This window comes from Malaclemys terrapin, chromosome 4, assembly GCF_027887155.1.
Source record: "Malaclemys terrapin pileata isolate rMalTer1 chromosome 4, rMalTer1.hap1, whole genome shotgun sequence".
Lineage (NCBI taxonomy): Eukaryota > Metazoa > Chordata > Testudines > Emydidae > Malaclemys > Malaclemys terrapin.
This window is the reverse complement of record NC_071508.1, coordinates 5,938,658-5,950,259: the sequence shown is the minus strand read 5'-3', so window position 1 is coordinate 5,950,259 and position 11,602 is coordinate 5,938,658. Positions and strand designations below refer to the sequence as shown.

The following is an 11,602-nucleotide window of genomic DNA, read 5'->3' as shown; positions in this document are numbered from 1 at the left end:
CCCCTTCCCCCAAAGCCCCACCCCTGCCCTGCTTCTTTCCGCCCTGTCTTGCCTCTTCCCCACCCCTTCCCTTCCTCTTCCCCGCCCAGTTACACCCCCTTCCCCAAGCGTGCTGCACCTTTGCTCTTCCCCATCCCTCCCAGCACCTCCTGATGCTGCGAAACATCCGCAGCAGATGGGAGGAATTGGGAGGAAGGGGGAGGTGCTGATCAGCGGGGCCTGCTGGCGGGCAGGGGACACTGGGGGGAGGGGGAGGTTCTGGTATGGGGGCTCCTCCTCAGCCCCCCCACACACCTGCTCACCTGCCACTTGCCTCCCATTCACCTCCTCACCTCACTCACCAGTCCGCCTCCTGCCTCATCTCCCCACCCACGGGAGCCCCGCAAAGCACAGGGCCCAAGGCAGTCACCCCGATTTGCCATACCCAAGGGATGGCTCTGCCTGTGAGCTTGGTGCAAATCAGCCATGGTGCTGTTCACTTGGCCCATCGCTAGTCTGGTCACTTATGAGGTCTCTGTCATGGGTGGATTTTCTGATGCCTAATACAAACCGAGAAGTGACTGAGGCATTTGCCGTACTCCAGGAGATTTGCAGGGTCTCTCTCCTGTGTGGATTCTCTGGTGTTCAGTAAGGTGTGACTTCTTGTGGACGCTTTCCCCAAGATCTGGACCATTATAGGGTCTCTTTCTCATGTAGATTCTCTCATATCTGAGAATGTATGGGCTGCTGCTGCTTGCCTCACATTCGGGGCACTTGTAGGGAATCTCTTCCGTGTGGATTCCCTGGTGCTCAATAAGGTGTGCGTGGTCATGGTAGCTTTCCCTGCACTCACTGCCTTTGTAGCGGTTCCCTCCCATGTGAAGCCTCTAAAATCTGAGCTGAGATTGAAGCTTCTCTCTCACTCATTGCATTTGTAAGGTCTCTCCCCCATGTGGATTCCTTGGTGTGACACATGGCCAGAAAGGGTTAAGCAGCTCACAGGCTAAGTGACCCAGATTCAACCTTTAGAGACATGTTAGAAAAGTATGTAAATGGTAATTCGGGCCGTTCCATGTTAGATAGGCTAGAACGTTGAAATGCAAACCTGTATTGTTAGAGAATTAGAGGTAATACCAATTGTATGTGTTTACATCTATATTGTTAGATGTTAACCATGTAAAAAGACAATTCCTGTTTATTACTATAGCTATTGATTCAGAGATCAAAAGGGACTGTTCACATTTAGATGAAATGTGTGTGTGATAATGTCATTGTCTATATGTTTCTTTAAAGTTTGTGATGAACTGCTTAATGGATAAATTACATTATGTTAATCCATGTAGTTAATTACCGGTAATGTTTGGGAAACCGAAAGTTACATCAAAGGCCTATTGTTCATTCAAGAACTCAGTGCTGTCCAGGAATTGTATAAAGAATTCTTGGTACCTGATCCTTTCATCTCAAATTTGCTTCTGCTTTATCCAGGGAAGTATTGAGCTGCAAGATTGAGATCTCCAGTCCCATCTGGAATACCCTGGTATGGAACATTGGACTCAAACGATGGACTAATTCTAAGAACTCTTTGCAACTCCAAAGCTCACCATCTCTACTATGCTGCTGTTTCTCTCCCTCCCTGGGGCCACCTCTGGCTGCAACTCTCTGCATCTCCCCTGTGCCTCATGCCCCCACTCACTGCCCAGCCAGGGAGATCCCCTGGGGCTGCAGATGGGAACTCACCATGCTCACACATGGGACAGAGACAGGCTCAGGACCCAAATGTCCTGGGCTGGAACGGGAAGGCCCCTCCCTTAGCCCAGCCCTACAGGACTTGCAGAGTTTGGAGACCGGGAACACGCTGGGTCCATGTCTGATCCCCAGAGCCCAGTGCTCCGCTCTGTCCAGCACCATCCCCAGGCTGCACCTCCACATGGAGCCTGCCCCAGGCCAGCCTGTGCCACACAGAGAGCCAGGTGCAGACAGAGGCAGCAGCCCCAGCCACTGTGGATGTGCGCCCAGGGTGTGGTGCACCACTCCTAGCCCCAGGCTGCGCCACATGGGGATGGGGCACTTGGGATGAATGGGAGGGGGACCCCCATAGTGCCTTCACTTATCCCTCCACCCACCCTGCTTCCCATATCTCCCACAGCCCCCATCCTCTTCTGCTCCCAGTGCCCCCAATCCCACTATGCATGGTGACTCCCTGTGCCATCTCTAACACCCCTGCCCCTCACAGTACCCCATGGTGTCTCCCCAGCTCCATATGGCTGGAAATTTTCCAATTTCAATCCCCATGAGGACTGGAAACTAGAGCTGTCCCACAAAAGTTTGAGCTTTCAGAAATTTTCTCTGTCCCAAATTGGGATAAAAAGTCCAAATCTTGAACGCGTTCACAAATCGATATCTCAACATTGGTTTGGACCTAGTCAATCAAAATGTTTCATTTCAATGGTTTTAAAATCTTTTGTATAGATTTGGACTTTTGAGTATAAATTAACTAAAATTTGGAAATGAAAAGTCATTTCGGACCACAAAATGAAACTTTTCATTTCAAAAATGCAGACGATTCCAAATCTTTTATTCAATTTTTTTTTTCAAATTGGGAGATTTTTTCGAATTGGGAGGTGCAGTATTGACAAATTGGCATTTTCCAGCAAAGAACAGTTTAAATGGAAAATTCCCAACCAGCTCTACCAGAAACTGACTTTTTTTTCTCTAAATGCCAGTTGACCCTAAGAAAGATAAGGGTGTGTGTGTGTAATGTGGGGATGGATATATATATATAGAGAAAGGGGGATAGATGGATTGACGGACAGACAGATTTCTCCTATCATTGTGCTCCCCCACCAGCACAACCTGTTCTGTCTTTCCGATATATTTTGTACCCTGGTATTACTGTATCCCATAGATTATCCTCATTCCACCAAGTTTCTGTGATGCCTATTATATCAATATCCTCATTTAATACAAGGCACTCTAGTTGCCCATCTTATTATTTAGACTTCTAGCATTGGTATATAAGCACTTAAACTTGTCACTTTTTAGTTGTCTGCCATTACATGATGTAATTGAATGGGACTTTCTTTTCTTTTGACTGTTTCACATCAGATCTTACCTGTATTCTATCATCTTCCATCCTCTCCTCCTTATTAGGACACAGGGAATCTCCATTTATAGATCCTCCTCCAAGGGATGTCCAAACCACGTGCTCCTCTGCACCTGTTGGCTTTCCCCCAGCCCTTAGTTTAAAAACTGCTCTACGACCTTTTTAATTTTAAGTGCCAGCAATCTGGTTCCATTTGGTTTATGTGGAGCCCACTCTTCCTGTATAGGCTCCCCCTTTCCCAAAAGTTTCCCCAGTTCCTAATAAATCTAAACCCCTCCTCCTACACTATCGTCTCATCCATGCATTGAGACCCTGAAGTTCTACCTGCCTAACTGTCTCTATGCATGGAACTGGAAGCATTTCAGAGAATGCTACCAAGAAGGTCCTGCACTTCAATCTCTTACCTAGCTGCCTAAATTTGGCCTCCAGGACCTCTCTCCTATCCTTCCCTATGTCATTGGTACTACAATAACCACAACCACCGGCTCCTTGAGATCCGCAACCTTCGCACCAGGCAGGCAAGTCACCATGCGGCATAGGCGCCAACTTCCCCTCTTTCCCGTGGGTGCTTGACCCCCACTCTGCCCCCCACTCCACCCCTTTGATGAGGCCCCGCCCTTTCCAACCCCTTCCCCAAAGTCCCTTCCCCAACTCTGCCCCCTCCCTGCAAATATTCCAACTCCTTCCCCAAATTCCCACCCCAGCCCTGCCTCTTCCCCCGAGCACGCCACGTTCCCGCTCCTCCACCCTCCTCTGGGAGCTTGCAAATGCTGCCAAACAGCTGTTTGGCAGCGGCTGGACGGGAAACGCTGGGAGGTAAGCAGAGGAGCGGGACGCGCTTGGGGGGGAAGCTAGGGGTGAGCTTGGCTGACGGTGGGTGCAGAGCACCCACTAATTTTTCCCAGTGGGTGCTCCATCCCCGGAGCACCCACGGAGTCAGTGCCTATGCCATGCGGTTTTCCCAGTCATCGCAAACCCAGCAATCTATGTTTCTAATGATCGACTCACCCATTACTAATACCTGTCTCTTCCTAATAACTTGAGTTCCCTCCCCCAGAGAGGTATCCTCAGTGCAAGAGGATACCACATCAACATCTGGAAGGAGGTGCTGTTCTCCTTCCCTGAGGCTTTCATCTTCCTCAACAGCACAGAGGCTGTCAGACTGGGGAGTGGGACCATTCTACTGTGTCCCGGAAAATCTCATCTATGTACTTCTCTGTCTCCCTTAGCTCCTCCAGTTCAGTCACCCTGGTCTCCAGAGCCCGTACACAGTCTCTGAGGGCCAGGAGCTCCTTGCACCAAATGCACACATATGCCACCTGCCCAAGGGCATACATACTGCATTGGGTGCAATAAACTGAGAAGCCCCCACTCTGTTGCTGGACTTCTGCCTGCATTCTTTTTACTCCTGAAGCTGGGTGGAGCAGGGGTGCTGGAACTAGGGGTACAGCAGCACCCTCTGGTTTGAAGCAAATAATAGCAACCCAGTGCTTTACGGGTTTCAGCGCCCCCACTGCAAAAACTGTTCCCGTGCCCCTGGGGGTGAAGTAGGGGGAGCAGGGGCTGCCGTGCAGGTTGGGATGAGTAGGAGGTCCACAGCAAGATGGGGAGCAGCCTGCAGGATATGGGGAGCTAAGTGCACAGTTGGAGGTGGGGGAGCAGGGGACAGCATGCACAGTGGGGGTCAGCAGGGGACTGGGAGAGCAGGGGGCACCATGCAGAGCAGGGGGAGCTCAGGGGGCACTATGGGGGGCAGGGAGAGCAGGGGCAGCATGCAGAGTGGGGAAGCTCAGGGGGCACTGGGCAGGGAGAGCAGGGGGCACTGTGGGGGGGCTACGGAGAGCAAGAGGCACCATGCAGAATGGAGGAGCTGAGGGGGCACCTTGGAGAGCAGGGGGCACTGTGCAGAGTGGGGGGAAAGCTCAGGGGGCACCCTGTACCTACAGCCCCCCCGCTCCTGATGGCTGCCTGCTGGGGTCCGGCCGGGCGGCAGGTGACACCCACCCCAGCTGGAGCTGAGCGGGGCGGCCCGGCTCGGCTGGCGGGGTCAGCCCCAGCTCCCTGCGGCAGGCTCAGCCCCGCCCCCTCCCCTTGCAGGAGCAGAGGGGGAGGGGCAGTTGCAGTGCCAGCCTCGTGCCGCCCCACCCCTCTCTGCAGTCCCACCCCCTGGGCAGCGCTCAAAGCCGCTGGGGGGCAACGGCTCTGGGGCTGGCGGAGCCCTGGGGGATCCTCGACCATGGAGGGGCAGGGCCCAGGAGCCCAGGCTGGAGGGGATAACTGTGGGCAGCCACACCCACCTGCACTGGAGCTGGGTGCCTGGCCAGCAGCCACTGCTCTCCACTCAGCCTTCAGAGCTGGGCAGTGAATGACTGATGCTAAGCGGTGGCTATGTGGGGGGGGGTGCTAACCACAAATGTTGGGGTGGCTATAGCCCCTGCAAGCCCCCCCCCATGCTGCCCCTGGGGAGGGGGTGTCCTCCTTGCGCACAAAGAGCACAGCCAATTTGGATTCACTCCGGTGTGGTTTCTTCTCGCCCGATGTCCTCACCCATGTACTGCTTTCCCGCAGGGACTTGGGGAGTGCGTGGGAATTGCAGGTGTTCTTGTAATGGGGAAACCCAGCCCCTAGTTCCTGCAGGAAAGCACCACGTGGTGGGGGTATCGCAGCCTGGGAAGGGAAGGAGCCCACAGGTCTCTGCAGACGTGGAGCGGGGAATCAGTGGTCCAGACTTACCCTACATCCAGGTCTATGCTAAAAACTTAAGCCGACCTATATTAGGTTACAGCTCCCAGCTCCCAACCACAGTGCATCACAACAGTTGGAACAAGAAAAAAAAGAATTAAAACAAGAAGTTTAATTCATAGCCTGTGTAAATCAGAGACCCAAGCACCAATACAAACATGTCTCCCCTTAGCTCTACACGGGGCTCTTGGCCAGCTCTCATTACTGGCTTCCCTTGGTGCTGCCCCTAGGTTACTAGTTTAATCACTATCACTTAGGCTGTAACCTCTAGGATTCTGTGTTTGTACAGCGCTTGGCCCAAAGGGGTCCTGACCCATAACTAGAGCACTCAGGGGTTACTGTGGTATGAACAACAAATCCTAATGTGTGGCAGGGAACACACCCAGTCAGGCATCTCTTGCTCTCTCTCCTCAGTGGATGGCTAATAAGAGATCCTCTCCGGGCACAGCTTTCCCCCTGTCCAGAACATAACAAAGTTGCTCTCGTTGGCAGGTGATCATAAGCGCTTCTACCGCTCCCCCGGTACAGTATCTGACTGCGTGCATGCTGGACATTACAGTACGCCCTTGCCCCCGCTGTTGTTTTGTGACGTGGCTGCTTTCCTCTGAGACAGGCTGGTGCCAGGGGGATGACTCAGGCTGGACCACTTCATATTTTTTAAGGCCATTAGCCCATCCAGTCTGACCTCCTGTGTAACACAAGCCAGAAAATTCAACCCACTTACCCTTGTATTGAACCCAATGACTTGTGTGTGGCTAAAGTATCCTCCAGCCAGGCTTGGAAGACATGAGGAGCTGGAGAATCCACCACTTCCCTTGGGAATTTGTTCCAGTTGTTAATCACCCTCACTGTGCCACTGTAATGCGTCTGGTGAAGACGCACTATGCCGCTGGAAGAGCGCTCTCCCACCAGCTTAATTACTCCACCTTAACGAGAGGCGGAGGCTATGGCAGAGGGAGAGCGTCTCACGCAACATAGCATGATGTAGACACTGCTTTAAGTTGATCTAACTTACGTCGCTCGGGGGGTGGCTTTTTCAAACCCCTGAGCAACGTAAGTTACATTGACTTAAAGGGTAGTGCAGACAAACCCTCTGTATACACATCATTTTCACCCACAGCCCTTACTGACGGCAACCCAATGGTCCTGGAAGTCAGTGGACATTTCAGTAGTTGCAATCTTATCACCAGTCCTGATATGTGGAGGTTTACTTTAATCCTCAGCTGCCAGAGTCCTATGATTACAAGCAAATTTCAATGTATTTATTTAAAAAAAGGGAGTTTTCTAGCTCTCACGCTTGGAAAGAAGGGTTGGAATCTGTGGCTCCTAACATCTCAAAACTCAGAAAGCGAGTACAAAAGAAATCTAACAGCTCTGCACTAGCTCACCCACAGGATAAGGGCTGGATACAGTCAGGGCACCGGTAGGGCCGCTCCGCACGTGCAGGGCCTGGTGCTTGATCAGACTGTAACCCCGGCTGAACTGCAGCCCGCAGGCCCTGCATTGGAATGGCTTCTCCCCAGAACGGTTCCTCCGACGCATCTGCAGGGCCGAGGTGGTGAGGAAGCTTTTACGGCATTTGGGGCAGGGATGGCACTGGTCCCACGTGCTCACCAGCTGTGGGGAGGGGACATGGGGCAGCGCCACCCTCTCGGGAGCTTCCTACTGCCACCACCTCAGCTCCTTGCCACCTCTCGTGGCCCTGACGTTGGCTGGAACACAGGAAAGCCAGGCGTGAGGGGTTGTCTAACTCGGCCCCGTCCTGGGAACCTTCCACCATTATATTGGCCATCTTTGTAGTCTTTCCCGGGGCAAGGCATTCTGGGAAGCTTCATCCACCATGACGGCCATCTAAACAGCCTTGTCTGTGACAAAGCATGCTGGGAGAGAGGGCTGGGGGAATATAGTATGAAAAGCAATCCCCTTTCGGCTGCCTAAGAAGACGACTGAACTGAAGTGCCCAGGGTGGAAGTCATAGTTTTGGAGTGAAATCCAGCCATTTTACACCCAGCTGTCGGAGCAGGGGCAGGACTCCACAGGCAAGGGAAGCACAACTGGGACTTTCTCAGTGGGCCAGAGAAACCCACTCCTGTCCCTTATTTGACCTTCCATTCTACTTGGGTCAATCACATATAAACCCCTGAGCTCTCTGGACTCAGCCAAACAGCCTGGATTGCCCTAAACCAATGGAAAAAAAACACAAAAAGGGGCATTCGGGAATTACAGCTGCTAGCCCAATATAGTTGATGCCATTCCAACCCCTCCCCCGCTCCCATTCCTGTGGTGGTATTTGTAGACTGTGGTTCTTAGGGCAGCGCTTTGCCTTCTGGTCCAGGATCTGTGCAATGTCTGGAGTGACAGGCCCCTGCAATGACACCGCATGCAATATAGAACAATAATAAGCAAATTAGCTCCAGCACAAGTTACTTTCTTTTAATGCACCTAGTGAGTCAGGGCAGCGACTCTCTCTCTGAGGCTCAGTTCCCCACCTAGAAAACAACAACAATAATCCTTCCTTTTGTATTGTCTATTTAGAGAGTAAACTCTCTGTGGCAGGGACCGTCTCTCACTTTGTGTCTGGGCAGTGCACTGGGGCCCTGATCTCAGGCACTGTATGTCTGTGCACCACCCGGGCACAAAGGGGCCCTGATCTCAGTTAACCATCCTCTAATAATTGGAAGGGGACGGGGCATGCCATTTTCATGGTGGATAGAGAATGAGCTGTTATTAGACCCAGCTCAGGAATCTCCATCGCGTAGCTGTTTCCTGGCTTTGTGCTCAGACAGTCCCCGACGCTCTCCAAACTGCGTAGAAAAATTTGCCTGCAAATGTTGAGGCGCTCCCAACCGTGGAGCCAAAGTTGTTAGATTATAATTAGAGCTGAGTGAATAACTGATTTTGTAGTTCACAGGCTCAACCAAAAAATCCCCCCCCCCCCAAAAAAATGTGTTTAGTTTTGAACCAAAACTGTTTGGGGTTTTTTTTTTTCAAATTTGTTGGTCAAACCGGAGAACTTGAAACCTTTTGGTTGGCTTAAAATTGATTTTTTTCAAAATGGTTTTGTTTCAATTCAGTTGTTTCGGGGTGTTTTTCACCCTTTTATTATTATTTGTTAATTGGACAAACTTCAGAAAAGTAGAAACGAAACATTTCAAAATGGTCACCTCAAAACCTTGAGACTTTTTTTTTTTTTTTAAGCGTTTTCCATGTTTTTTTTCCAGCTGAAATTACTAATTGAATTCAACCCAAATTCAGGAATAGTTTCAGAGCCACAAAAAATGCTTTTTTTTTTTTGTGAAAATTGTATTTGCCCAAAAAAATGTCACCCTGATCTAGTTACAACACCCCCTGGCAGTGGGGCTGGCGCTGCTAGCTACGGAGAGGCGGCTGGGGACATGACGGTCTCTCCGGAGGGACCAGCTGGGGATGGAATACGAGTGGGAGAGCTGCATCCCAGCTCTGTGTTCGGGATTATGGCGGGTCCAAGTTGATCCAATGTTTCTTACCTGTAGTGTGGCACCTTTTAGGGGTGGGCAGGGGATTCAGGACCCACGGCGCCTGCCCTTGCTCCAGGCGGGAGATTACATCTGGCTTGGGAATGTGGAACCCTGTGCGTGAGGGAGAGAAAGGACAGAGGTGACATGGGTGGGGTTCTCGGCACAGGGGGAGGTGCGATCCCTATGGGAGGGAAGTGGCGTTTGGGACCCGCTGGGAACGATGGGAAGGGTGACCCCTGCTGGAGAGCCTGAGATCAGGGTGTGCACAGGGAAGCCACGTTCCCAGGGAGGCTGTGGGTGTGCAGTGGGCAGGGGAGTGCATCCTTTCTCCCCTACCCCGACGGCAGCCTGGCCACGGGCTGGTACCAGAGCCCCTCCCCAAGAACAAGGACAGGCAGACATGGCAATACCCAGGGAGGCCCCAGGAAGGGGGATCTGTACCAGGCAGGTCCATTCCTGGATCTCCTTTTAGATGGGAAATGACAGCCTCTCTGTGGCGGGCACTGCGCACTGGGCACCAGGGAATCGAAGAATGTGCCCATTCAGCCCGGCCTCCTGCCTATCCCAGCCAGAGACTCTCCCCCAGCGATTCCTGCCTCCGGCCTAGTAACTCCTCACTGAGCTGGAGCCGAGCTTTGAGACAGAAACGCCCCATCTCCACTGACAGATTCCCAGTGAGGGAGAATCCACCCTGTCCTTAGGGGAGCTCCCCAGTGGTTCATTCCACAACCAGATAAACACTGGCCCCCAATTCCCAGCCAGAATTCATCTCCCTTCTGCTCTCTTTCAGACCCTGCCTTTGTCTGGATGTTAAAGAGCCCTCTCCTCCCAGCAGTCCCCTCCCCGTGTTGGTGCTTACAGGCCGGGATCACATCACCACTTATCTCCTCTGGGACAAACTAAAACATCCAGAGCTCCTTCAGATTCTCCCTGGGCTGCTGGCTTCCCAGGGCCGAATCCCAGGCACCAGGAGCTGGCCCAGACCTTCCCCTGAGACGCACAGCTCCTTACCCAGCGACTGGAGGCTCCAATAGTTCTCCAGCATGACGTCCCTGTACAGCTCCCTCTGCTCCTCGTCCAGCAGCTCCCACTCCGCCTCCGTGAAGGTCACCGCCACGTCCTCAAACCGCACCGGCCCCTGCAGCCCCCGGGACTCCCCTCTCAGTGCTGGCTGCTCCAGGGACCCTCGCTCCATCTTCATCACGGGCAGGGGAGGGGAGTTGAGCTCAGGTTGCAGCGCTGGAAATGCTGATGGAAGGGAACAAAGGTGGGTACAGCTCAGCTGGAGGCTGACGAGGGCGAGCGACGGCCCCGACACCCAGAACTCCACTGTGCGGCGAGGGCAGAATTCGGGGTGGTTGGGGACAACGAGGGGCTGTGAGAGGATGGGGCCACATAGGGGTAGTTGGGAGGGAAGGCAGGAGAGATGCAGCCTGGGCTAACGGGGCAGGTACTGGGATGGGACTCAGGACGCCTGGGTTCAATTCCTGGCTCCACCACCACTGAGCTGCTGTGTGACCCTGGGTACGTCACTGTGCCTCTGTTTCCCCTCCCAACTTTTGTCTGTTTAGACATGAGACTTTCAGGGCAGGGACTGTGTCTGTGCAGTGCCTGGCATGACGGGGCCCCGATCTCAGTCGCTCTGTCTGTGCCCAGCACGACAGGGCCCTGGGCCTGGTTGCTATGTGTCCGTGCAATGCCCAGCATGACAAGGTCCCAATCTCGGTCACTGTGTGTCTGTGCCATGCCCAGCACGACAAGGCCCCAATCCTGTTGGGGGTGCTGCTGTAACTCAGACAAGGGGGCGACTCCCTGCTCGGGGTGGGGCATGGGGCTGGTCAGTCACATCCCCTCCCTGCACTGACACCAGCAGACCAGTGAATCGTCCACAATGTGGCCACAGCATTGTGGCCTGCCCGAACCAGCCTGTGGCCTCCATATGCCCAGCTCTGGTCACTCTCCTCCCCGTCCCTTGTCAGCGCCCCCATTCTGCCCCATACCCAGCTGAGGCACCTCTCTGGGGACATGTGGTGCATTGTTCTGGGGTCCTGGAGATTCACCCTCTCCCGCCTCCTGGGATACACACTCAGGATGGGGCTGCAGCCACTTCTGCTGGAAGCCAGGATATTCCCATAATGCCCCAGGGGATGCCATCTTCTCAGAGTTCTCTTCCTTGACGTTCACACCCACCATGACCTGGGAAAGAACCAAACACGTCAATATGGAGCCGGGGCTTGGGACCCTCTAGGAAGAATCGGGTCTGAGAGGGGAGATGGCAGGG

At 53.2% G+C, this 11,602-nt stretch overlaps 1 protein-coding gene across 3 annotated transcripts; it reads right to left on the bottom strand.

Annotated features, from left to right (window-relative positions):
- Window positions 1–5,916: 5,916 nt before the first annotated feature.
- On the bottom strand, window positions 5,917–11,514 carry LOC128836919 (zinc finger protein 12-like). 3 transcript variants are annotated; one of them, XM_054027646.1, is made up of 4 exons: window positions 11,382–11,514; window positions 10,333–10,569; window positions 9,331–9,432; window positions 5,917–8,189 (listed from the first exon to the last, which is right to left on the bottom strand). In XM_054027646.1, the coding sequence occupies exons 1-4, from the start codon at window positions 11,512–11,514 to the stop codon at window positions 8,131–8,133; spliced, it is 531 nt and encodes a 176-aa protein (XP_053883621.1). In that variant the 3' UTR covers window positions 5,917–8,130. The 3 variants fall into 3 exon arrangements, with proteins under 3 accessions (XP_053883621.1, XP_053883625.1, XP_053883622.1); XM_054027650.1 differs by having other exon boundaries at window positions 11,408–11,491; XM_054027647.1 differs by lacking the exon at window positions 5,917–8,189 and adding an exon at window positions 8,253–8,313.
- Window positions 11,515–11,602: the final 88 nt, after the last annotated feature.